The sequence below is a fragment of the Cygnus atratus genome, chromosome 3 (genome assembly GCF_013377495.2).
Source record: "Cygnus atratus isolate AKBS03 ecotype Queensland, Australia chromosome 3, CAtr_DNAZoo_HiC_assembly, whole genome shotgun sequence".
NCBI lineage: Eukaryota > Metazoa > Chordata > Aves > Anseriformes > Anatidae > Cygnus > Cygnus atratus.
This window is the reverse complement of record NC_066364.1, coordinates 116,041,350-116,069,267: the sequence shown is the minus strand read 5'-3', so window position 1 is coordinate 116,069,267 and position 27,918 is coordinate 116,041,350. Positions and strand designations below refer to the sequence as shown.

The window sequence follows — 27,918 nt, the reverse complement described above, 5'->3', positions numbered from 1 at the left end:
AAGAAAAATCTCAGCAAATACATGTCAACAGCCCATAACTCACAACAAAACTCAGCAGAATGGGATTTACGTAACTAATCTTCAGCATCAGTGATCAAGCGGCTTGAGCAATGAGAAAGAACCAGTCTTCGGCAGCCTGAACAGGAAAAGTTTCAGGACAAAATCATTTTTAATCACATCAAATAGCATGAACCAAAATCACTGTACAGAACGAACGCTGAAATATCTCACTAAAAATAGAAGCCTTTCAGCTATGAAAGTCAGAGTTTATCTTTCAATTGCCTTGCAATTACAAACAAGAAGTAAAAACTATTTTATCTTAGCGTCACCTTCCCTTTTGCTTTAACAGTTCACAGTTAAAAAGATGTAAGTTCCTCCTCTCATTTTTTTCCGCTGGTTATTCTGATTTATTTGGAGCAGTACTTCACCACAGTCCATGATAACTACAATTTGGGAAATACTGCTATGAAGAAAAAGTTATTTTCATTTTCCTCTAAGTCTGGTTGCTCATCCCCTTAAATGCATCAAAGACAAAAGTAAACATGGAAGACAGTGAATATAAAGTTTATAAATAATTTATAAAGCTTTTCTTCAATGGAAGAAAGCAAAGATTTAGGTTAGCATCGTAAAGTTGGGAATTACCCCGATAACTCCCCAATGGAATCTCTGCAAAGGTTCTGAACGTAAAAACATTGAGGAATTAGAATTTAAATAAGTAAATAAAGGCACGATGCAGCTGAGGCAACTGTCTTGAAGTCTTGCACAAGATGAATAGGCATAGTCGAATAGTCCAATAAAACTCTAGATCTGCACAAAAACCTACAGGTAGTAAAATAATTGATACTAAAGCTTACAGTCAGCCACTTGCCCAACTGTAGCTCTTACAGACTGAGTGATGCTGATAATGCAACATTTGGGATATTCTTATTATAAAATATATGTATTATCTAAAATAATACATGATGCATGCATCTACAACATAAAATATTCATCCTCTCCAGAGTCCAAATACCAGGCTGAACAATGCACTGTTCTGGAATATATTTATTTCTTTTCTACCTCATGGTAAACACCTTGAGTCCAACTTTAAGTCTCTTCTTTGTACCTTCCACACGCCAGGATTCCGTGACAAGAAGACAGGTCAAGCATCTTCAGCATCCAAATTAAGGGTTATCCTGAACTATACAAATAGCAATAAAACACTCCAGTATCTCAAGTGTTTTATGGACCTGATCATATTGGAAGGAGTTCTGCAGCCTAGCTGACAGTGATAATGGACAGAAGACTAAAATCCGTAGTAGTACATCCAGTAGCACATCCATATGTAGCGTTACATCCATCTCTCATGCTTAAGTAAACTCACTTGTGTTTAGTGGTTTTTTTTAATGATTTATAAAATATTTAAGAAAAAACATAATGACAAATATGGCCTAAAAGCTTGTGTAACAATAATATCTAGAAGCCTCTACTGATAAATGTGAACTGATTTTATAAGGCTTCAGTGTTGCTAGACAAAAACAGTTGGGCTAAAGAGGCAATCACTGAAGAAAGTGAAGCAGAACGCTGGGAATAAACACTTAAGTTTCCAGAACCAGAGAACTGCAAATAACCTAGGCCTGCCAATGTTACCTAAAACCATGACTGCCACTCTATACCAAAACCCATTTTCCAAGTTTGGTGTTCATTTTTTTTTTTTTTTTTAAACTTTTATAAAAACAAACCAAATGTAAACTGAAACCATGTATGGAGTTTCAAGTCAACATACATCAACACCCGCTGTGGTCCCACAGGGAAGCCTCTTAGGCAACCGAGGCTCTCTGCGACATGTCACAGCCAGGATTACAAGCGCAGCTGACTCAGGACCAGTATGAGAATCTCAGATTTCTACTTCAGGCTCAGAAGAGGCAGTCCCAGGCACACATCAGCAATCTTAAACACCTATATCATGGAGCATCACGTACTCCACACTTTTAAGTGAAGGCTGTGTAGGTGTCCAACGATAGAATGGTTTTGCTGATACCTGGAAACCACCGCTGTGCGACACAGTGACCTGCAACACTGTGGTGTAAGAGACTTGAGAGAGAAAAATACATGTTTATGTTACATTTTTGTATTTTCTGAGTTAACTAATAATTAGTTCATGATTACATTAATATCTGCATAGTACCTAGCAAAACAGAATTATCCTGATCAGGGCCTCTGGACAGCACAGCAATGTAAATATTACTGAAGAACAAATGAAACTCAATATAATCCCTCCTAAACTAACAAGAACTGGCATCCAAAGAAACCAAGGAATGTACAGCGTATTGATACCATGGTTCATTTTAGGATACAGAATGCTGGAAATTAACATAAAAGCACAATGTCCTCTACATACTTTTCCTGTAGAAAGCAAGTACATTTAAATGAGCCCTTCTCATGAGAATCTGTTAAGCCTTTTATAAGTAAGTGCCCTTATCTTAAACTTTAAAAATAAAAATAAAATAAGGCTACTTCAAGCGTTTATGTTGAGAAAGATTAATTCAGAAATCAGACTACCCTCTATATAGACTTCTATTAAACCTTGCCTAGGAAAACTAAGTGATGCTAACACACCTAGAGTGCTCAGCAAGAAATTAAACCATTCAAGCGAGCAACAGATCTTGCAATACAAAAACTGCTTTAAAGCCTATTTCATAGATGACATTGTGCTTCATGGAGTTCCTGGATCAAATCATAACTTGAAATTGCTACTACTTCTCAGGAAAGATCCTCAAGATCAGGGAACTTACTGGGTTTCATACTTAGATCAACTGCTGATAGTAAAGATGCTGTAAGAAAAAGCAACACTGCTGCTTCTCTCCATAAAACACTGCCTGCTTGTCATGCTTAGGTATAGTAATGAAACTTTGTGTTAAATACACACACACACACCCCTTTAGTCAAACAAAATACATTTTTAAACTAGTTTTCCAATTCCACAAGAACTCACCTGGCACTTGAAAACACTGTAGAAGTATGCCCACCAACTGGATATCTGTTACAAAATCAGGCCTGAGAACCTCGAATCTTGCAATGAGCTCCAGCGAGACAACCCTGGGCCTACACAAAGGTGTCTGCTAGACAACAGCTCTAGCTCTGCACACCGTGATGGGGTGTGGATTAGTATTTTAACAGTTTACAAGAACTAATATGCTTATTATAAAAATATGCCCAGCTGCTTGCAGAATCACAAAGTTCCATCCTGTCCTCCATAAGTTGCTAACTTCTTCTGAGGAAAACTGGAGCTCCCCATGTGTTCTTTTCCACACAATCCATTAGGAGTTGTTAGTCAATTCACTTTCTAAGTGACCTGTCATACAATTGATACCAAATAATTATTTTGTAAACATTAGGGCAAATGAAGAGAAAAGGCAGTATGTACTCTCTGTAAAAATATTTAGTTTAGCAAGAAATTTCTAAAACAAAGTAGATGATGTTTCCTGGACCTCTTTCAAAATACTGTTTCAGTAGCTTCAGTGAAGAGGCAATCCCAAATGCTCAGCGGGCAGAAAAGGAAACTGCTGGCAGTCTCTGGCTCACACATTTTGGGCATGACCTCATTCTTCACTACTACTTTCCATTTCTGCTGCAATGCTTTAAAAACCAAGACCTGACATTGTTTTTGTACATTAAGATTAAATATTACTTAAGAAATACACAAAATACAACTTGAAGTTACAAAAAAAGTATATCGCCCTTGTAAATCCTTCTCATAAAAGGAACGCAGGTGACATACACAATGCACCGTATCATATGTCTCAGTATCCAAACACATACACAAAGTATTTATGTTTTCTTAAAGCATCCTTGTTCCTCTGGATGGAAGACCAAATCCAGTGTTATTTGACCAGCATTTCTGGAACTTCATTATACAACAGCAATGGTGCACAATTTCCCTATGGTTCTATAATGGATGGTTCTGTGTAATTTAAAATACAAACTTGCTATTTATGAAAAGAAAATTCGGCTGTAAATAGCAAGTTTGTATTTTAAATTACACAGAACCAGCCATTATATTATCTAGACCATACTTTATCAAAAACCCAGTATTGTAGTGATTTATGATACTACTTTATTTATGATACTACTTTATCTGTAACGGAATATCTACATGCCTGCATCCCAACTACCTTGAAACGGTTCTAGAAATAAATTCATACTGGAAATTCAGAGATTTCCTGAAATACCAAGTTTAACACTGCATTTTTTTCCTACTTAATTATATCAATCTTGATCAAGTTTAAACAACGATTACGTATCAGCCCATCAAAACCAACTGAAGTTATCTCTTCCAGCAAACAGTTGTCATGGGCGCACCATTGATAATTTAGACCTATTTTGAACCTACTGTTTAAATAAGCACTCAGTCTATAATACCAATGTATTCCCTACCTCTGCAGTTGAGAAAGATAAGATACACATGCTAAATTAAATAATCATCCCAAGAATTGTTCAAAACAAGATATAAGAATCACAAACTTAGCAAACTCAACAAGCACTTTTAAGGACCCAACAGTTCTCTGATATTAACCTTTTAATCTGATTTATTCCCATCTCCAGACTCTCCTGAAAGTTAGTTTTACACACACGTTTTTGCTTTCCAGATAAAATGCTGACTGCTGCTGAATATCATATTTCCCCAGCAAGTAAGAGGCCAACTCTCACCTATCGTAGTACCTACTGACAGATCTTAGCAAAGAATGAATACCACATGCAATTAGGCCTCACGAGAGTTTTTTTTTAAATAAACAGAAAAAAAAAAAAAAGAAGGCAAGCTCTACCCGGGTACCATTCTAGGAAGCATTCTGTGTTTCAATTTATTGGAAGCTGATTTGCTTCTAAACCGACTGTGGTGTGCAACCAGGAAAATGTTTACGTTTAAGATTTCAGATAGCTAAACTTCCCACTAATCACCAACTTCAAGAGGTAAGTTGATTAAATTCCTCAGCATCTCCCAGAAATACCGTTTTGGGGTCTTTGTTCAGGAAGCAGCTCACCAAGACGGCCCAGGAAGGGAGGAAGGTGCCTCGCAGCCCGCGGAGAACCGCGAGCAGGTTCCAGGGGACACGCGAGGCCTACTGCAGGGGGGGGCGACGTGATTTCGTGTCCCAAACGAGGCGGGGATCGCCGGGGGGCTACCTGCCGTGCCACCCCCCGGCCCTCCCCGCTCTCCAGCCAGCACCTGTGCAGGGGGAAACTTCGGGGGGAAGCAGGAGAGCACCCCCGAGGCGGAGCCCCCAGGATCTCCTTCCCCCGCCGAGCCCGGCCGCTCTCCTCAGGGCGCCGGCTCCCACCGCCGTGTCCCTTCCCCTCGGCCTCGCGGCTCACGGCGGGCGGCTGAGGGGAGGCACGAGCCCTCGGAGCCGGCTTTAAAAGGCGGCCGGCCCAGGCCCGGCCTCCAGCTGCTGAGCAGCCCCCGGAGTGGCTCGCGGGCAGCTCCTCAACGAGCCGGAGCCAGCTAGGCCCCGCTGCGGCTACCGGCGGCGGGCTCCGTCCCCGCCCGGCCCCACACGCACACACCTGGGGGGGCTCCTCGGCCAAACGGGGGAGATGCGGGGGCATGGGGACAGGCCTCGGGGAAGAGGGCAAGGCGGGGAGGGGGGGGGAGCCGCGGAGCGGGCAGGTTTCCCCTTCGGCGGCCACCCCGCGGCCGGGAGGCCCGAGCCTGGCGGCGAGGAGGAGGAAGGGCGGGAGGAAGGAGGCGAAGCGGGGCCGTAAGCCAGCCCCTGCGGGGGCCGCGGGGTCCCGGGCCGGGCCGGGGAGCGCCGGGGGGAAGGGTAGCAGGGGAGGGCGGCCGCACTTACTCTCATTTAACACCTCCAGCAGCTCGGCGCAGCTCTCACACATTGTTCATTAACAGCAGCAGCCGCCGCCGCCGCCTCCTCCCGACCATTGATTGATCCGCTCGGTGCTGCTGATTGATGATTGATGGGGGCCGGGGCGGGGGTCAGCCGGGGGGAGGGGAGGGAGGGGGCGGGAAGGGAAGGGCAGGGCAGGGCAGGGACGGGCAGGGAGAGGGGGGAGAGGCCGGGGCCGGTCTGGGATCGGGGAGGGGGGGATGGGGCGGCTGATCAATGCAAATGAGCCTGTGGCGGCGGCGGCGGCGGCGGGGAGGAGAAGCCGAGTCACTCACTGGCTCCCAGTGGCTCCACGCGCCGCCATTTTGCTGAGGGGGAAGGAGGAGGAGGGGACGGCGGCGACGGGGGGGGGGGGACGGGGCGCTCGGGCTCAGCTCGGCAGTTTCCGACCAGGCAGCGGGAGAAGGCGGCCGGATCCCTCCTCCCGTCCCTCTCGCCCCGCCTTCCCCCCCCGGGCCGAGGAGGAGGAGGAGGAGGAAGGGGCCGGGCCGGCAGCTGGGGCCGCCGGGCTAAAATGGCGGCGGCGGCGGCGGTTGCGGCACCTCGCGCGCCTCGGGTAGGGCGGGAAGCGCCGAACCCTGCCCGCCTCCCGTGACGGGGGAGCCTGGCCGTGCTGCTCGCTGCCCCGCAGCTCCGGACAGCCTCTGCTGAGCCACCCGGGCTCGCTCTGTGCTCCCTCGCCGTTATTAAACTCTTGAGCCAAGCTGAAGGCTGTTTTTTCGGCCCGGGCGGGAGGTGGCAGGCTCGTGTGGGGAGGCGCGGCGGGAGGAGAGCGGCCGCGGCCCTTCGGGACCTCCGGCCTGAAGGGAGCGCTTACCGCGTCGCGCCGGGCTCCAGCGAGCGCTTTGTCGGCACGCTGCGACGCGAGAAGGCTTCCTATTGCCAGGAGGTCTCTCGTCTTTTACGTGTTACTGGCGTTTTCCTCTGGCGGGGCGCGGGAAGGAAGGAAGGCGCGGCGGCCATCTCCTTCCCGCCCAGCCCTGCTGAGGGGAGCCCGAGCGGCGGCTGCTGAGGTGACTGCCGGGAGGCGCCTGGGGGCTCTTCCGAGCCCGGCATCCCGAAAATAAAACGCTTGAAGTGCTACGGTATTGTTACGTGCAAATAACTGCATTTTATTTATTTATTTTTTTTAACCTCCTGTGTGGCGGAGTTCTCGATCCTGCTGAAAGAGGGGTTTGCTACATTGGTAGACAGTGCATGATGGATGCCTAACGTCAAGTGCCGCTTCTGTAAATAGTTGAAAATACCCCCATTTTCATGAAAAGGTCTTAAAAAAAATCCTATAACTTAAGTTCTTTATTATTTTTCTAAACAAACTTGCACAATTTATGCCGATTACAACTACAATTTAACTGTCTGCCAGGCACAGTTTGAATTGCTGCTTCAGACCTCTGGAAGACAATTGTTCAAGCAGCAGTTTCCTGTTAAAAAAAAAAAAAAATTTTTTTTTTTTTAAACCCATGAAATCGTGCACACGCGCGTTTTCGTCTTCCCGAATCCATGCAATTTGAACATGCATCACGTTATATACCTTGGCTGGTCGTTCTCCGCTAAGCAGGCACTCCTACAGTATTTCGTAGTGGTTTTTATTTGTGTAGTACCACCCAGCGGTGAGTTACTGCATTACTCTGAGTGATGCTACTTCACTGACTCGTACATAGGATTAAGGAAACAAATTATTAATAGCTGCAATGCAGATGCGGTATGGTTTAGTAGACAGTAAAATAAATCAAAATTGCCAAATTAGGAAAAAAAATGGATAGCTGTTTTGTGTTCCTCAGTGACTGACTTAAATGGAGAAAATAACGAAATATGAGTTTGATGTCATTGCTGAAATCCAGTTCTGTCTTTTTTGATTTCCATATGCATATTCATATGGGCTGTGATAACAACGCTAGTGCTTGTATACGTAACCTCCCGCTTCACGTACACAGAATGCTCTCCTAACCATGATCAAGTTCAGTTTGTTAAGTGAAGACAATGAAGAACAGCACTGCTTCAAAATGAGACAAGTTTTTGTAGTCAATGTTCCTAGAGGTACTGAACCCTGCAGGGCTTTTTTTGTTTGTGTGATTTCCTTCAGGTAGCCTGAAAACTTGTATAATGGAAAAGAGCAGTCCAGAGTTTAAAATAATCACATTTTGCCTGTGCTTGAAGCAAGGCATCACCAGCCACCTTTCTTCTCTAAAACGGTTTTCAAAGCTTGAAATCTGTGAAAAGGTAGATCAGAGGCTTTATGTCACGTGTAGACATAGTGTAATTTTTTTCACTTGATACTGTGCTGGCTTACCCTCAAGGAGTCTATGATATTATTTCAATTATTTCTCTTTGAAATATGTCACTTGCTGAATAGTTTCAGTATTTGCTGGAATACCTTTTACTTCTTACCACTGTCAGAATTTGTTATTGTAATTAGAAGCTGGGTCTGTACAAAGATAAGCTTATAAGGCATCTTACCTTCGGCATACCAAGCTAATATGAACACCATATCTCAAAGAAATCATGTTTATTTGCTTCCCTAATGTTTAGCAACATTTTGCGCGGGTATTCCTGGTAGCATGGAATGAATCAATGGCTATTCAATTTACGTGAGTCATCTGCATCTGGAAAAGGATTACATTTTTGATAGAAAATGTAGTTCCACTCTGCATAATCTAATTTGAATTTGCATTTCTCTTTGCCCTCTTCCTTCCTTATACAGACCTTGTAGTCCTTTTAATCACGGATGCAAAATTAACTGCTAAAACATCTCGAAAGATTGTTTTTCTGACAAATCATCTCTTTGATCTGATTGCACAGCCACACAAACACCAGAGTAAGCGCAAGGAAAGGGGCCTTTTGAAGCATGGTATCACATGCCAAGTTCAGTGAATACAACAGAGGAATATGGGTGACCTTGAGTGTCTCCTACTTTTGTACAGGCTTGGAACATTGCCAAATACTTTTTACTGCACACAGGAGTCTTTTTTTTTTTTTAATAAAGATGAAATTGCAGTTTTAAAATTAAATGCTAGCTTCCAAACAGAAGCTGTAAGTGTTGGTGATAGTGATCATCAGCTGCTGGTTCATCTATTCATTGCTTATTTTCTCTTGGCCTTTATTCCCTGTGTGCCATCCTTGCAAGGTTGTTTGATCCCCAGGAGGCCCTCTTTCCTTCCCTTGACTGTGTTGCTGCTCTTAATCTGGAACTACTTCCTCTGGTAAACTACCAGCACAGTTTTTCTAAAGTAATTGAAGATAAATGCAAGACCTGAACAAAAGTAAAACTCTATATCCAAGCTTGGGACTGGATGAAGGGTTTGCAAACATACATGTTCTCTCCAAAATGAGCCCCACTGTGTACCAACGCTGGATTAATACTGTAGTCCTGGCATTCTTCAGGGGAAAAATGAAGATAACCATTCACCAAAAGAGAAAAAGCCTGATGTGGATTAGGGTTTCAGGTGGTAAGGCTGATGATCATGGCCACCGTTCGTTTTCTAGAGTGCTTCAGCCTCTCCTAGCCTGCTTTGTGCACTCTATTTCTAAGCCTTCATTTAGTCTGAGGATTGTAGCCAGCCTCATTCTGGGATAATCTCTCTCAGTGTGTTTCAATTGTTATTTTGATTATTTCAGTCCATAAAGTAGTAGTTATATGACTGATCATCCTTTTGATTCAAAAGCAAGCAGATAGCTCTTGTTCTCAGCATGAGTGACAGTACCATCAGTAAATGAACTGTCTTTCAACTTTAAATGAAGTCTCTAAAGTATGTGCACAACTTTTTCATACATTTGGATCTCTTTTGGACTCTTCACTGGTAAAGCATGCATTTATGACTGTCTTTGTAGAAATTTAATGATTGCTCAGTTGCAAGAAGTTAACCCAAGAAGCAAACTGCTCACAGGTAGACACTCTGGAGACGGAGTTCACAGACTAAATATATAAATAAAATGATGGTCCTGATGGTCTTTCATGAAATTACGGATCCACAAATGCCTGCAGACTTGCAAAGAATTATTAAAAAACTGAGACAATATTTAAGAAGAGCAAGATTTAAATGTTATTAAAAAAAATGTAGGCCCTTTTACATATTCTGATGGGAGACTTGAAAAATTGCTATTTAACTTTTAATGAAATGAAAATATGAGTGTCACTTTGAGCTTCTTGACTTCTGTCATTCTCATCTGTATTTGTAATTTTGAAAGTGTACCTCCCTTAACCCCATCTTTTATTATAATTAAGTGCTCTATTTTCTTCTTCCCACTTACTGCATGAAGAAACACTCACAGGTAGACACGTATGAAGACCAAGAGCAGTGCAAGACCAGACATAGTGCAGGTATGTATGTAGACAAAAAATGCTACTGCAGGTACAAGTTCTAATTGGATAAGATAGAAAGTTTTCTTGAAGAGACTGCTGACAAAGAGGCTAAGTTAGCTACATTCTATTTTTAAGAAGTATACATTTCTGCCTGCGTTTATCAAGCTGGCATAGCAGCTATCTATTACAGCACACTAACAGCTCCATCAGGTGGCCCAAGCAATCTTACCCAAATTTTTAAATACTGAAAACAGAGAATGGCAAGAAACAGTTGTAACGTACACGGTCCTAACCTAGTTAAAAGTTCCCAAGACCATGCTGTTGTTCATCTTTGTTCTTCTCCAATACGAACAGCAGTAGAAAAGGTCTTCTGCCATCCAGCCAATATCAAAGTTTAAGCTGAAGCAAAGCGTCAATTGTCTAATGTAAATATTTTCCCCAGGAAACGCCAGGGTTTTTGACTCATCATTCTAACATAGCATCTTTCTCTGGACACTACCAATTAGGATCCCAAACTATAAAATAGTTTATTTAGAGAGGCTTGAAAAAAGCGATCTGAAATTACCCATTTCCTTCTATAGTATTTGCACTGCTGAAAATAGAAGTATTCATGATTTTTTTTTTTAATTTTTAAAATACAAACAGGATCTTCCCCACACACTCAATGACTGATTAGTGACTTCAGGTACTTTAAGTAGTTAAGGTGCATTACACTTAAAATCTGTAAGAAAGCTCATGTGAAAAGTGATTCCCTCATCAACTGGAACAGCTAAACCTTTTTCCAAGAGAACATTGTTGGTTAGTCAGCCTTGGACAATGAAATAAGGATCTCCTAAATGTAAAAGTCAAAAAATAAGTTCAGTCCCAAGAAATCATACACCGGTGCCTTCATAAAGGGCAGGGAAGAGAGGTATGTTGTTTTACTCAAGTTTGGCAACAATTTTTTTTTTAATATAGTTTTGCTCTATTATATTTGAAGACACATGCGGGGAGAAAGAGAAAAAAATCTAGGTATATCTTTCAGCAAATAAGTAATACCTGGGTCAATAATCATTTATCTAAAGGGACAGACAGGCTCTGAGGCACAAACAGTGCTAATGAGAGTCCCTCACATTAGTCAGTCTCCACACATTCTAATGGTGCATCATTTGCAGCATCTTTTCCTGATTTTTCCCCCCGTGAAGAAACCCACAGCCAATGTTTTATGGCCTTTCCGGTGCTAAAGACTATTAGAAGTAACTCTTCAAGGTTTCTTGAGTGATGAGCATTTCTAAAGCTTTTTGCATAAATATTAACTTTATTGGAAAATAGTTCACTTAACCAATCAGATTAACACACACCAAATTATTCAAGTTAAAAAAAAAAAACTAACCTAAAATGCTTTGGAAAATAATCTGCTTCAGTTACAGTAGCAAACACATGGTAGCCTAAAACAAGTACTTGGGGGTGTCTTCATCAGCTAACAGGCAATCAAGTCATGTAAACACAGAAAACACCCTGTAATATTTTTGTTAATGAGTGTACCTAGAGTACATAGAATTATTTTCTTTTAAAATCTGTATAGAAATATGCACAAAGTAAACATTGGTTTACATATAATTACAAGTTGTAGTTATTTATATGATGGGTTCATGCTTTTTATCCATTTATTTTCATTTCCAGAGTGCGCATTCAAACTAGTATCTGGAACTTTCTTAGTTGTACATTATAATTATTTTCCACATTCAGGATAACTTCACTAGAAATATGCACACACCCTTCCCCCCCCAAGTCTTTAATGGTATCAAGAGCTCTGCATAAGCTGAATTTTTATAGCATCTGCAGAGATCAGCAAAGGCACCAGTTCTGAAGATAACACCACAGTTTTTTTAGATTTAAAAGGGAAGTGAAAACTAACATTAAAATTTTGTTACTAGATCATCTAAAAGGTATCAAAATAATGAAACAATTCTTCTCTGAATCGCCTTTTTAAAAATACATTTAAGATGTTGTTTGAAAGTGTAGGTCAGGTTTAATTCTTTAGTTAACATCAGACCATGAGCCTCACGGACTTGCTTCAGTCTTGAACATTAAAGATGTACATAAAAGCATATATGTATTTTTCATTAAAAACTATTTTCTATGTACTGCTAATGTCACTGCACGTCAGAACTAATCTTGTTCTGTGACTCATGGGATATGGTCATTCTGAAGTCACGCTGTTGGGGGCATTTCCATTTTAATTTCTTACTGGTCTGCACAGCTTTTGATAATCTGTAGCTCTATAATGCTGCGACTCAGCCTGGTCAGAAGCAATTTTAATGGGCATTCCAAACGTATCCTTCAACAGTACTTCAAGTATTTTAAACTGCTTATTAAAGTACATACTGACTTACAAGAACAGAAAGCCATACTTAATGGGACAGGAAGACATGGAAAAGCTTAAAGCACAAGTCTGACAAAAATGAAATTTTGCATCTAGCAGAGTAATTAACAATTTTGGTAGGCTATGTTTTAAGTCCTAGTCATAAAGGGTTTGAGGAACCTTCTCTCTACAGCTTAGCACTTTCAAATCACAGTATTTGTGATGTTCCAGCAGTAGGAGCTTTGGTTTTTTAAGGCCAGCTAAGTTGAGCAATGGAGAGATGTTCACAAACAGAATGAGACCAGTACTTAAGATTGGAAACATTCTGGTCACAGCTAAATTCTATATGAACACTGCTACTTCATGCACTTCTACTTCAAAATGAATGTACAGTACAAAATTAACTACAGTATCCAAACTTACATAAAACATCTCCACAACTGTCTAACCTTGTTGTACAGCTCTGCATGAACGATTATACTTTGCATCACAGTAACAATCCTAAGACTACAAGACCAAAGAAATGGAAAAAACTGTGGGAGACTTTAATGTCAACTGTTAGAAAACAGAGGAAAGACATTACAAACATGGGGAAGCCAAGACTGTACACCATCTTAGTGTTCATACTGCTTGCTTTTCTTATCTGTAATTCATAAATCTGTGAAAATCATTTAACTACAAAACTTTAGGTAGAAAAATAACTGCAAATCTTGTCTATATGCGTTATTAATATGTACTAGTATCAATTGTTTAGTCGAGATACAGTGCGGTAACTCTTTGAAATAAATTACAAAGAGTCCATATAGAGAGAGCAAGAGTACCTTATTCCTGGCATTTTATAGCAATGTAGTATGGAATATTTTTAGTCATGGAGGTAAGTCAGAACAGCTACTGTACTTCCAAATAGAACCCAACTTATTTCATGTTAACTTTCGAGCATAGCCAAAGTCCTTGAGATTAGGGAAGCCAGAAGCAACAGCTATCTAGACCTCAAAGAACTTTTCCTATGCCTTCAGGATACAAATCTTTGATACGATCACAGCATTTTCATCCAATGAAAGAATAAGCCGAAGAAAGAAAAATAAATGTAAACCAAGTTTATTTTGCTTTTAAGTAGTGTTCTTTAAGCACTACAGCATGGTAAACAATGTAAATTAGTATAAGTCATCTCAAAAGCCAGAGTTGTTTTTTTTTTTTTTATTTTATGAGTTGTTAAAAAGATGCAGCCTATTCTAACAGGATAAATATTTTAACCATTTCACTTCGAGTTAATGAAGGCTCACAAATGAGCAACACTCCTCATTGAGGAAAACAAAAAGCTGTTGTCGACAAAGCGACAGCACACACACAAAAACAAAAGAACTGTGTAAAAATAACTAACTGTACTGTGTTCCCATACTCTTTAGAAGTTGCTTTACAATGGGATGATATGCACATGATCTTGCTGCAAACTTGCCATACAACTTGCAAATACATGTAGCCTAGCCTTACCACTCAAGTCCAAAAAGCTGCTAACTGATCAAAAAAATGCAGCACTATAATCCTCTGCATAACAATTAACTAACTGTTTTACTTATTACCTTTTCTCCTAGACTGCAGGGCAGGCTAGAAAGAAAGTGATCCCAAATTAAAAATCGATACTCTTACAGGAAATTGTATAATTTTGCAATATAGTCTTTTACAACTTATGTTTTGCCTATTTTCCCCTTAGCCACAAAATGGGCATGAAGTAATTACTTTGAAAATGCATTAATTTTCAACTTCATGCAAATCTAAATAAAGATGACCAAACAAAAGCTTAAACAATGGAAGGATATTTCACAGAAAATTTCTTATACAAAAAACACATAAGAAAAAGGGCCACTAGGTGACATTTTAATTTACAAATTGGCATCATTTTGGTCAACAAATATCCAAGTGCTGTTTTCTTCTACCACAACAAAGTAGCTGTACAGAAAGAAAACTGCATAACTTGTTTTATTATTATTTTTTAATCACACATCTCCTCAGGAATTTCATGTGGATTAAGGATGCCAGGTACAGACATCTGAAGTTTATGCTTCTCCTCTTGAGCCTGCCGAAGGGCTGTTTCTCTTTCCTCCAAGAATAAATCTGATGTGTCTTCACCTGCAAATTCCTGTATAATTCACATGAAATCATTAGTTTATTGTCAAGCGCTTTACGAAGACTACACCAGAATAATGCAGGAAACATCTTCCCTTCACGTTCCCTGTCAGACTTCTTGCTTGCTTTGCCTTCCATTCTTAAGGTCAGAATTAATATAAAGGAATGCAAAATTTTGTAAGATTTTCACCATGTTTTACATCAGATTTTTAAGCACTTTGTCACTATAACAGCATCATTGCTACTTTCAATTATCTGACTACTGTAGTCTCGACACTACTTCAACACACGCTTTCCTACAATCATCCTGAATTCTAGCATCTTTGGAAAAATAAAAGGCAGAGTGCTACTATGGTATGTTTCAAAACATGCCCCAGTCCCAAGCAGAATTGAAACAAAATCTGTTTTGCAGCCATTTTAGACAAATAGTATACATGAAGTGCAAGCAGCATCAAGTATTTAATCCCAATTTATACATGTAAGCCATGCTGAAATAGATTGCATGATCCACCATCCACAGATGCTCAAGTCATAAGAGATTTCTCCTGACATTTTAAATAGCAGTAAACCTTTATCTCCTCAAAAAACACTGTCCCATAACTTCCAACATCAGCTTCCTGCTGAATAATCACTTTAAATCTCTTAAAATAAAGCATGCTGAACATACCTTGATTTGGACCAGGAAATCCCTTAGGTGCTCCTTGAAGGCAGGAATATCCTGGTTTAAACTGAAGAGTCCTGTTACAAACAGCTTAACCTGGGCACTAACAGTAAACAAACACATCAGTTAGTATTTCAAGACATAAGAAACCACTCAAAAGGATAAAATAACCACAGCACACTTACTCTTGCAGATGAGGAAACGCAGATTTGAGAAGGTTAGCAACGTACTCCTGAATAAACATTTGGTTGTTCACTGGATTTCCAGGGTTTAATGGAGTACTTATTTTTCCCTCTTCTACTAAGTTGAACATGTATGCAAGGATTGATGCATGCATTGTCAAACCTGAATGGATCAAAGTTATACATATGCTGTTATTATTGCTATTATTCAAAAACAGGTTATGTAACATTTTTTTTGACACTTAAAAGGATTGTTTTCATCAACCGGCTCACATATATGCATTCTTACCAGCAGTATGTGAAGTATCTGTTACGACTGAGAAAATGTGCTGAAGGATATCACAGAAATATGTCTGATAGAAACTCTGGGCAGCTGCCTCTTCTTGCGCAACGTTCTGTAGTAGAGTATAAAGTATTTGAAGTCCTGGAAAATATGCATAAAAGCAAAGATAACCAACATAACAGGATTAAAATCTCCATGCATCTTTCTGCCTTTCTGAAGTGGGACAAATGTCCCAGGAAATTCTGATAGGCATTAAGAAGTATTACACATGTAATGATTTTCTCAGGTAGCCGCTAGAGGGCTGTAGCCACATTATATATGGAGCACTGACTTCGTTTTTACTGTTAGATAGCAGAACCATAAAGAAACAACCACGCCACTCTACTGGTGCCAGTAGAAGTGAAAAACTCTGTGGCAAAAGAAGTATTTGCAAATTTAAGAAAGGAAAATTACGTGAACACAGTTACCTTACTAGCTCAAATGACACTCAAAGGTATCTTTTCTCCCAATTCGTTCCACTCTACTATTGACTTGCAAACTAAGTGGCTTTGCAGCTTTGTTTTTTTTAATCCAGTAGTCAAGACGCTGTTAGAATTGAGCACATACACACAGCTTCTCCTAGCCTCCTTTGATAACTCCCATACTGGGGGGCTTTTTCATTACTCAAGTCTGCTGAAAAATACAGCTGCTCAGTGAAACTTCATCTCAAGTTTAACTTGCTGTTGTCAAAAGGAAGCACCATTCTTTACAGTCTAAGGTGTTTCCATTTGCCACAGCTGGCTCCCAGACTGAGTTCACCCCAAGCGTTCATTTTTCTGTTGGGTTTTTCACTGGTTACTCAGCAACTGTCTTACTGAGGTAAAAAGTCAAACATCACAGGCAGCATAACAAAAGCAGAGCTAAAACACCAGTTTTAGCAGCAATGAGTTGTTGCATCAGTTCAGCCGTTTCAGAAGAAGAACCCTCACATGGAAGAGACAGCAAGCAGAAACTCTACCAGGGCACTCTTGCAGCTGTGGGAGTGAAACAGCATTCAACTTTCAGCACATTCATGTATACCTGATTGTCAACTTCAAACCAAGACAGGAAAATACGGCTTCTGTACAAATGCAATATAGCATTGTGCAACTAGAACACTATATTTGACTAAAGAAAAAGATACAGAGAAGTGGTATCTGGTACTGCAAGCGAAGTCTGCATATTTCATACTTAAAAATTCAGTTTACCTGTATCTGCAACATTTCTCATTGTATGTTTGAAAGCCCAAATAATAGAATCCAGAACAAGTTTGAACTGTGCAGGTGGAATGGCCAGGAATGCTGGGAAGCAATGAGAATTTACAGCCTGGAGTAGCAAGAAGAAGTTTGTTCTATGTTCAGGATATTCTTCAAAATCCTAGAAAGGATAATGGGAAAAAAGAAAGTGAAAATTCCTGAAGAGATGAAAAGATCCATCAAGGTATCTCCTGCTAAGAAGACTGAGTCAATACCCAATACAGAACAGCAGTTGGGCCCCCAGCTTAAATAAATTTGAATACAAAGCAAAGGTTACAATTCTGAATAAAATTTTTCTCCCTTGCTTTCATGACCCAAGCTTGATCAAACCGTCTTCTAGCGTTACACAACACTGACAGGCTGAGCTACATTTTGTCAGTACACAACCTTAAGCACTATTCGCTGCGCAGATTTAAGACAGATGGTCTCAACGCTTGTTAAGCACCTCTGTTACTACAGGGGTACAATTTCTGGTTCCACCCTATTGCAAAGTGGCTGGTAGCGCTCGAGTATTATGCAAGTACATATTGCAATTTTCATGCTTCAGTTTGCATCAGCTTTGGTATTCAGTGAGAAAACACTCAAAGAGCTGATCAATACTTATATTCATAAATGTTAAAATTTTATTAATTTTAGTAGTTAGCCCTACACTAAGTATACTTCTGCTTCCGGAAGCATGACGTTCCAAGTTCCTGGAACAGAAAAACAACTAATAACTCCACTTTTTGTCTTCAGTTTCTAGGGAGGGTGATTTATCCAAAATTTAAATTTAGATACCTTATTTATCATATTTAATGTGCACTCAAAAACAGCATCAAATATCTGAGGTATTTCAGCAGTAATGTGTCCACCCAGCTTGTTTACAATGATAGCCATAGTACTAAGTACTTCAGGTTCTCTAGCAGCCGGCACATTTCTCTGGTAGTCAATGAGAACTGCATCCAACAAGGGAGGAACAAAGTTTTCAGCTACCTAAATAAAAGAGCAAGCCATGGTTATAACAATGCAGTTATTGCACAAAGTCTCAAGTGAACAGGTTATAGCTTAATTGTTTAGTTACAGAGATACCTTTCCTAACAAAGGAATACGTTACACAAACTTCCCACCCACTGTATCCATCCAGCAGTGGTTGCAAGACGATTCTCTTAAACCTTGCTCCCCCCTTAGGATCACCCTCAGCTAAAATTAACTGAAGCTTCTCAAACAGTTCAGGCCTACTTCTATATGATCACACTTTATCCTTCATTTTACAGTCCTCCTGAAACAAGTTCTTGTGAACAGGAACAGTGCTGACTGCTCTTTAGTCAGCAGCAGGACAGAGTTCTTACTGGTTTTGTCTTATGAGCTATTTGTATAAAATAAATTTACTTACCATCTGAGGATCATTGGACCTGCTCACCCAGCCAGAAATCAGTTTTAAAGTTTCCCTTTTTACAGTCCTCATACTTCTAATCAAAGGCTGCTTTGTTACCATTTCACCTGAAAAGTTTTAAAGCTTCACTTAATCTGGGTGAAGTATACCAAACAGATTCACTTCAACTGATACCATAAACTCAGAATGCTTCATTTTTATACCCATGAAGACTTGCGCATATTCTGCGGATAAGAGCTACCTCCCCATTGTTCCAGCTCCATAGGTCCAAGTTGCTACTTAGCATTATAAAAGCGCTTCAGACAATACCCTACTGGCACAGATCCAAAACAACGTTTCAACTTAAAGAGTCTTGCACATTCATTTTACTATCTGGACCAAGCTTACATCTGGTTCTCATTAAGTGATGGGGGGGATACGCAGTGTTCTAAAGCAAGCTCCTCTTTTCTCCCCAGACAGACCTAATCCTTCAGACTTATGTTTACACAAGGAGCCTCATTCTTAGTTGTTTCTCACACTGAGTCAATGTAATCTCATCAGTAAAACCTGTTCTAACTGAGTGCAAAGCCATACAACCATTACAGTACAACCAAGGGAAACCCTGGAAGACTGCAGCCAGGGAAACACGAGTAGAACTGCTTCTGGCACCAGAGAAATCATGGGCAAAATAGAGGCAATTGTGAAAACATACGCTGAGGCAAGCACAATCGCAGTAATTACCGCTCTAGGAGCATGTCCATACTAGAAGTCCTACCAACTGCTTCATAATCTTAAAAAAAAAAAGTTCTGGCCATTAGAGCTGCAGAATCAAAACACTGATTTCACAGCCAGTTTTATTACGAATTCTGAGAAGCTACTTCAAGGTCAACCAGCTGCTCACTTACAAAATCTTACTTAACATTCACATTTCCATCTAGCGTCATCTGCATGGGTAAGAAAATTGGTCATAACACAGATGACTAATCCAATAACTGACTCATTTAATCTTGTCAAGAACTATTGTCACAGCACATTCTACTTGGACACCATAGGCCCTAGCTTATCTAGCAAAAATTGGTCAGGTAATTGACAATTCCTTCTCAGTGATTACTGGTCTGCTTTATGACGACTTTGAGGTATCTTCACTGTAGTTCTGTATACTTCATTTCTGTAATAAAGCTATTTAGTAACAGTACCAGACTAAAACTCTGCCAACATTAAGAGATTCAACTCAAAGATAGTTTCCTCGTATTCAAAAATCAGAATAAGCTAGAAGAATGCATGCTACAACTTGTCTCAGCAAGACAGGTATTAGTTTTAAGCAAGCACCTACAGTGCTTTGCATCTTTCACAAGCTTTCTTGCTTATAGCCTTCCTCCCTCCAGAAACAGAGTTTCTTTATTTGAATAAAGCATCCGGTGAACAACAACAACAAAAAAATCATCTAAGCAAGCACACTTTCAGCCATTCTCCACTTGCCCATACACTAAAAACACACAGTAAAATTAGCCTACTTGTAACATACTTGAAATCTGATTACATGCATTGCCAGTCCCATTTTCAAGAACAATGTAGAATTTCTTACCATTAGCCTGAATAGCTGCAGAAATATTTTCACTTAGGCACTTGTACACATTCAGCATATCTAAATAAATTCTTCCAAGTTGAATCACAAAGGGGTGGCCAACTGCTTTACACGCTCTTACGTTGGTTTTCAGAATGCTACCAAGCTGCTTAACTGTTTCAGGATCCTTCAGAATATCAACATTCTGTCAAAAAATTGGAGTTCATTTTGTTTAATGAGTAAGAATGCCTTTTATCTTTTACTGCAACAACTATCACTTTAAAGAACTTGTCTTACACTGTATTGAAGAACATATTGCTGAAATTTACACATTATATGTACTGCTGTTTAATTCAGGGCACTTGCCACCCCCTCACATAGAGAACTGGGATAAAAACTTCAACTGAAGTTTTATTCAGTTGAACTTGTGGCCCAGGCAAAGGGGAGTCTCGAAAAAAAAAAAGCTATTTTTCTGATGACAAGTAATCATTTGCACAGAATTCCCTTCTCCTCAGAATCCTCCTTCTCCTTTACAGAACACGCAAAGCAGCATGTTCTGTAAAGTAATAAAAAATTGTCCTTTAAATCAGATTTAATTCAGTATTCTGTCATTTAACCCTCCTCTCTCCAAACAACACTTTTACTATCATGTCACAACCACTGCTTCATAGAAGTCCACCGCAGCTATGTATAACCTAATAGCAGGGAAAAAAATAGCAAGTTTTCTTTACCTCAACACAGAATGCACTTAAAAATTATGGGCTTACCTTTGTTGCCTGTTGAATTATGCTGTCCCATACTTGATTAGGGAGCAACATGTATTTTTCTATCAGATGTTCCTGTACAGTCTGGTCTGTCTGTGCCCCAATCATGTATCCTACTGCTTCATAGAACGTATGCACCTGATCGGAAAAAGTCAAAGAGGAAGGTTAAAAGAATACGGAAAAGTTTATATTGTTCTCAACTAGCACGTAACAGAGACTGAAGATGGATTTCTACTGTCTAAACACCTTCTTCCCACTTGAGTTTACAGGACCTCTCTTCTTTTCTTACTTTCATCACATTTAAAGCAAAGCTCCATTCCCTTCCCTTCAAATGTCACTACGTACATCCTGCAGTCTTCCTTCATTTTGCCACCATATCCTGAAGTGAGGAAGCTCAGGCATATGCCTTTAACTCTCAGGATACATCTCCATTTCCTTCTTTTACAGAACGTTGGGCTAACTTAAGAGCAAGATAATATTTATGTGCAAGCTCGAACTTAATACCTACTCTACCGAAGGCTTCAGTATATTGAAATACATCAATCTACATCATGTGTGCACTATGCTCTCTTAGAGGAGTGCATCCTCCCTAGAAGTACCCCCTTACTCCTGCACATACAAGACCCGTCTATTATAGTCAGATATTCTTCTTTCCCAAATCAGAATCTCCAAGTTAGATTCAGCATGTTATTCACTTGTAAAAACATTCTAGAAAACAAGATTTTAACTAAACACTTTAATTCTCCTTACAAGAAACCTAATTAAGATCTTAATAATGCAAACCAAATGTGCTCTTCATACCATAGCACTGTCAGTAACGAAAAAAACAAGCAATACAGTTCAAGTCTGGAAAACCATTCCTAGATTTCAGTCTTGAGTAAATTTTTATTGGGCTTCAGAAATTTACCCACACTCCTGAATTCAACATACCTGTTGTGGCTGAAGGTCACAGATGATTGTATTAATATTGTTCAAGATTTCATCAATAAATGGCATGACCTCTCCCACTTGAACCTGAACAAAATGTCGGCGGCATTTCTGTGCTATTTTTATGAAGGTATCACAAGCCATATCCTGGACGCCATCGTGGGTTTCTAAATTAAGTCAAGTCAATTACTGTTTAGTATTTTTCCCCAGACATGCATATGTATGAGCATCAACTTTTTCTTTTTAAAAAGTTAAGAGCAAATTAAAAAGATAATTACCATGCATAAATTCAAATAGCTTGTTGACTACTGTCTTCAAAAATTTCCAGTGAGCCCTCAAAAACCGTGGGTATTGACCTACTATGTACATTATATTTGATGCGATAATGGCTTTATTGTCTTTTCCTCGCTTTTGTTCACAGAGTCCCAGGAGATCCTACAATATAACATATTATTAGTTTCCTCCCCAGGTTTGTCCAGTTCAATTAAAAGCACTACAAAAGAAGTATAAAAGGCTGAAATTCGCTGTAATAAAGATACAGGAAAGTAGTTTCCATTACCAAGTTGAAAGCCCAAATAATTAAAAAAAATAGTTTACGACTGGAGCTATTATTTAAGTTTTAACTAAATCAGGAACACCATGTTTTCAGCCATGAAATCCACATTTTAGATGTAACTGATAATTTCTGCAGGGTAGACTTCAGCAACCCTCAGTGTTGAATACTGGCCAGCCAGCTGATATTAACAAAGATATAGATGCCACGCTTCAAACAGAGGAAACTAAATCCTCTGTATAAATTTGTATGACATGTTAAGAGTGAGGCAAGGTAGTCCTGTAGAGAACATTTTCTTCCTGCACTCTTCTCGTGCACATATTTACCCAGAATTCACTTTGATCAAGGAGTGTCAAAAAAGCAACAGAAAAGGAGGGTTCTTGTTGGTCAAAAATAATGTGGGTTATTTTGCCACTCGTTTCATTATTAATCCTTTTCCTTACGTTTTGCTTTGGAGATACCGAAGATTTCATGAAAATAAATCTTCTCCCTCCAATTTTCACAGGGAAAAAGGTTATTTGGATTAATGCTTTGTTCATGACTGAAAAAATTATCAGCCTTAAATTCGGGATATGACATTTCCCATTAAATTATTCTAATTAACTTGTTTGCTATACATGGTAGCTTACTAAAATGTTAAAACAATATCTTTTTAAATGTAGTTTATGCTCAAGAAATAAAGTGTGACAACACTATTAGTTCTGCACCATGATACCTTAATTACTGTAACAAGGAATCTTTTTTCATCTTCTTCATGCATTGCTCCACTGATTGAACCTATAGCCCAACATAGGGTATTCAAATTTTTCCACGACCATTCTGTCCCATTCACTTGATTGTGAAGTTTTTCAGTCATTATTCGTTCCGTGTCTGCATAATCCAGATGCGTAAGGTACACTGAAAGACAATTAACATTAAGCAGGCACATTTTCAAGCAACAAGCCAAATCACATCTCTATAGACAAAGCTGTGTTCTGTTCTAAGAAAAAGACAATGAAAATGTTAGATTAAGTGTAATGCTTCTTTTGTGAGCTTATGACAGAACGAACTAGAACTTTAAACCCGAATTTTTTTAAAACCCTATTTAAAGAAGGTATGCAAACAATACAAAAATTTATGTTAACTAAGGTCTCGTGTACCAATCAGATCAGTAAAGTTACTAAGTTAAATTATTAACAAAAGGCATTCATACTCATGGGCTATAGAAAATGTGGGACTGGCTAGCTACTGGGGACATTATACTGCGTTAATTAGTCAGTCAATTTTCCTCTGTGTCATTTCAGTATCATTAAATCTGCCATTAAAATGGAGATGGTACTCCTGAACAAGTCTGGATGGGAAGATTCAGGTATCACAACTCGGACACTTGCATCAGCTCTTTAATATAAAATTCTAAATCCCCAGAAATCAAGAGCAGTTTAAGGCCAGATTCAGCAACAGATTTTTACAGTGCCTTAGAATGCAGGTTTCACTGTGCTCTTGCTTTTTTAAAAGTGAATCTTCCATTAAGATTAATGCACTGTAACCAATAATTAACACCAGAAATCAAACACTAACTAAACCTGTAAATATCAACCCGTATCTGGAAATATGATTAAGGATGAGGGCATGCGGTAGCAACTCTAATACAATTAAAAGAAACATACACCCCTAAGTTCTCTACAATACATAGAGACTACTGATTCACTACTAACAAGCTCAACAGTTGAGCATGAGACTTCAAAAGATAAAGGGAATGTATGCGTGCATAAATGCAAGAAGCACACGCATGCTTCATTGGATCTGACATATTTTGGCAAAGAAACAAAGGTTTTCCAATGGCAAAAGGCAAGTAACAAAAATTGGGTAGTATAGTACTGCTTACTGAAGTCATACAGGAGCACTACATGCTCAAAACTGAAAGCCTCAGACCAATGCTGCCTCCTGCCATTCCAATTTGTGTATGTACTACTATTCACTGATGATCCTTTTTCTCCCCATGTAATTCAGATCTACCTGAGCTATCAATCTGACACATACACGCTGCTGGTGCAGCTCCACGGACTTACAGAACAAGAACACCAGCTAGTGCACTTACCCAATGTTTCTCTCATATTTTTATACAAGTTTATGGAATCTGTATCCTTCATGAATTCTCGTACTACTTCCCCCTGATCATTTTCCACAACTAGCACTTCTTCAGGTTTAGCCATACGGCTAACCATTAGCAATCGAACCTGCATGTTAGAAAACAGTTTAAATTGAATTGCACTGTAGCATGAAAATAAAGGCTATAACCAGCACTTCATGAGGTCAGCTCACATACCAGCAACTTGGAAGGAAATATTCTAATGCTAACTAAAAAGCCATTAAGAATAGTTCGTGTAGAGAGGGAAATCAACAGGCACAAGAGGTTTGTTTTGTTTTGTTTTTTTTTAGGAGTACCATACCTTCTAGAACTTCAAAAGGTGTACGTAGCATTAGGCACCTTTTAAATACAAACATTTTTTCCTCCAACACTCAAGACTTTAATAATTTTCACTTTAGCTCTTATGCAACTGAATCATAAAAAAATCTGTTTTTTAATACTACGACAAATTTACTTAGTTGAGAAATCTCAGCCGCACCAAGATCCATGCTGGAAACCAGTAATTACAGAAACTGTCAGTAGGATCTAGTAAACCTACTACACAAACTCTATATAGCAGGTCTATTACAAGTTTAAAAAGGAAGTTCTTGTAGTGCTTTCATGGAAGAAAACAGGGTTAGTCATTAAATAAATTCTTTTTTTCCTTTTCTTTTATTAATTAGTCTTTCGTTTATACACAGTATCTAAAGAAAATTAACACTGTATTAATACTCCAGTCATCTACTGGTATCATCCTTAAGTAATTTTGGCAATTGCACCATGTTAAATAACTGGAGTTGAATCAACTAACAACAAGTTTTCTGAAGTCATTCCTTACATAAAGTGAAGTTTCTAAATTTAGGAACAGTATCTAAACCTTTACAGTATCTTTACTTAAGCAAAGATTACCTTGGATAATACAGGCAAATAAAGCTGTCTCCTTGGAGGAACATCGAAGTGTTGACTTCCCGAAAGCAATGGAGAAGCAGATGTTGAAAATGGACTTTCTCTGTAGAGCTCAGCAGCTAAATGATTCCAATATTCAAGACAAATCTTGAAAATTTCAGTTTCTTCAACTTCTGATACCAATAACATATAATGAAGAGCCTAGAAGAGCGTGTTTCAAACATCTAATTATTATTTCTGAACATAGAATCATATTAAAACCATATTGCTCCAAATTCAATTATCCAAACGCTGAATTAGTGTAAAATTTTAGAACAAGGTGCATTTACACGTAAGTGAGACTACTTACGAGTCCAAGTAACAACCAGAAGAACTCAAAAAAAGTGCCATGTCAATTGCTGTTATTTGGAAAGCATACATCAATTCTTAAACCTAAAATAGCCTAGATGTCTAAAAAATGCAATAGGCAAATCAGCCCATTTCTGTATTATCAAAATCATGCCCTCTGCGCTTCTGCAAGACCTTTTGTTTTAGGCCCTCAAAAACCCCTCAACTGCTAGTTTCAAGAACTGCTACTCTCAAGACTGTTACTGCCACTTTATTCTGGAGATCCTTATATTCTGAAGACAGCCTTCAAAGCCACGCTTTGGCATTTGCATTCTAGACATCTACCAGAACATTTTCTACTTCACTGACAAAACAGCCACCAGGCAGACTGAAAAGGATGCTGTTCTGAAAGAGATACCAGCTACATACGCCAACATTTTTAACCCAGCTTATTTTTAAATCCCTGGTGAAAAATACAAACCAATAGCCCACCAGTGAACAAAACAGAATGAAGCAATGAAACCTGAATACATTTTCAAAGCTCAGATACTACAGCAACTCAAGGCACTTTAGACAGTAATAGTAGATAAAGATGTTGAATCGGATTATGTCAAAAGAGGGACTCAAAACCACCTTACATTGGCCCTATACAGATCAATTTCTCTTGGCAATTTCACTTTGAATATCTAGCTTCCTTCACTAATCTACAAGGCTCCAATGAATCTGTGGAACAATTTCACAGGTGGTCAGCTACTTCCACAGTGCAAGAGTAAATAGGTTAGGATTACACAGACTACTTTAAAAAGTTTTTTCACTATGTTCTGTTACAGTGTGGGTTACAACAGTGAAATTTGCAACAATTTTAAGCCACCCTAAGAATTTTGGTGTAACATTTTAACATCCTACAGAAGACACAAACTCATTCAGAACTGAGTTTTGTAGATGTCTATTTCGAAGATGTTGAACATTTTAACGTGGTCACACTGAACAGGACAGGTGACAAGATATAAAAACTGCACTACAACTTACAAACACTACCACAGGACATGCAACAACTTCAGCTGTTTACACCATCTTCTTAATAGAGCCTCAACATAGGCCAAAACTTGAGCAGTGGTCCCTGACTGACAGTTATTTTGTGAAAGCTTACCAAGTTTGAGTTAAGCTATTATTCAGGAACCGAATTTTTTTTTTTCCTTAATGGACTAAGAATTCTCTTTTAGTTTATTTCCTAAATGAACTTCTGAATAAACTTTTTTTTTTTTTTGGTAGAGAACTATCTGGAGGAGAAATGTATTGAGAATACTATAGATGGACGACGGACTAGAATTCAGATGGATTAGAAGTAGTGCACCTGCATAAGATGGACCCGCCCAATGACACCTGGTCTCTAGGATTAAACTGTGGTTTTGTTTTTCAACATCTGTGTCAGGGCAGTTCCTCACCCTATGCCTCCATACCTGCAGAAGGCTTGATTCTGGGACACTGGAAGTGGTGCTTCAAGGGGCTATGGAGCCAGTTTCATCCCCTTGGAGCTCAGCAGTGGGAGGGAGCTAGCAAAAAAGTCACCACAGAACAACTCATCCTCAACAAATCTTTTATTCACAGTTAAAAAAAAAAAAACAAAGAAAGGAAAGGCAGAAAAGCAGAAAGGAAGGACAACTGTAAGTCTTATTCTCAGCAATTGCTGTAAGATAGTTGATAATCACGGATCATAGGTCCTCTGCCAAGACCTGTAACGCTATAATAAAGTATACTCAGTAAGTAGCAATTTGCTAGAGCTCTGGCACTGAAGGCAATGTATAACAGTCATGCTTATTGCACAGGAACTGAATATAATCCTCAAGGACAACATTCTAAGCATTTCAGTCAAACTTTGGAAAGTGGCAAATTAGGTAAGAAGCTACACCAAGACAGGAGAGCTGAACTACAGCATGTGCTGTGCCCTAGAAAACAAGTTTGGATGTTGAACGAAGAGAAAGTGTGTTACTTCACACACAAGTTGTCAAAAGTCGTAGCAACAACTACCTGTATATGTGTGCTAAACAAATATCGTCTGTAAAGACCCATGGAAAAAGAATAAACTGTATTTCTCAACTTATTTTAAAGACGTATTTACACTTTCAAGGAGCAACAATTAAGAAGAAGGAAAGAAAAACCTATGATTTTTAGGCTTTATTTCTAATATAGAATCACTGAAACTAAAACGCCATTGAAGCACACTGGGAAAAATTTTTGAAAGCTTTCCTGTATTCATGTGATTTACTAATTATAAAAAATGCTTTTTTTCCTCCCAAAGGAATTGAGAGATTATACCATCACATCCTTTGAGTATGAGAACACACTACATTTATAAACTGGATAAACTA

The 27,918-nt window shown here is 39.3% G+C and overlaps 2 protein-coding genes and 1 long non-coding RNA gene across 6 annotated transcripts in view; 1 reads left to right on the top strand and 2 right to left on the bottom strand.

The window, feature by feature from the left end:
• The window catches only part of USP34 (ubiquitin specific peptidase 34), a 135,130-nt gene extending 128,871 nt beyond the window's left edge, over positions 1-6,259 (bottom strand). Inside the window, exon 1 of the mRNA XM_050710062.1 lies at positions 5,829-6,259. Within this exon, the coding sequence (XP_050566019.1) occupies positions 5,829-5,871 (43 nt within the window). The 5' untranslated portion in view covers positions 5,872-6,259. The remainder of the gene's footprint in view (positions 1-5,828) is intronic.
• Positions 6,260-6,373: 114 nt separating this feature from the next.
• LOC118251184 (uncharacterized) lies at positions 6,374-27,887 on the top strand. The gene is made up of 3 exons (XR_004779689.2): positions 6,374-6,967; positions 10,140-10,200; positions 26,822-27,887. It is a non-coding gene; the product is annotated as an uncharacterized LOC118251184 (long non-coding RNA).
• Positions 13,609-27,918, bottom strand: part of XPO1 (exportin 1) — a 38,483-nt gene continuing 24,173 nt past the window's right edge. For all 4 annotated transcript variants that reach the window (XM_035553067.2, XM_035553065.2, XM_050710063.1 and 1 more), the window contains 14 exons: positions 25,226-25,423; positions 24,287-24,425; positions 22,925-23,106; positions 21,935-22,091; positions 21,660-21,823; positions 20,733-20,867; positions 19,987-20,170; positions 18,423-18,529; positions 17,828-18,022; positions 17,003-17,171; positions 15,783-15,917; positions 15,497-15,656; positions 15,318-15,414; positions 13,609-14,663 (listed from right to left, as the gene is read on the bottom strand). In XM_035553067.2, the coding sequence (XP_035408960.1) occupies positions 14,517-14,663; positions 15,318-15,414; positions 15,497-15,656; positions 15,783-15,917; positions 17,003-17,171; positions 17,828-18,022; positions 18,423-18,529; positions 19,987-20,170; positions 20,733-20,867; positions 21,660-21,823; positions 21,935-22,091; positions 22,925-23,106; positions 24,287-24,425; positions 25,226-25,423 (2,169 nt within the window). In that variant the 3' untranslated portion in view covers positions 13,609-14,516. The remainder of the gene's footprint in view (positions 14,664-15,317; positions 15,415-15,496; positions 15,657-15,782; positions 15,918-17,002; positions 17,172-17,827; positions 18,023-18,422; positions 18,530-19,986; positions 20,171-20,732; positions 20,868-21,659; positions 21,824-21,934; positions 22,092-22,924; positions 23,107-24,286; positions 24,426-25,225; positions 25,424-27,918) is intronic.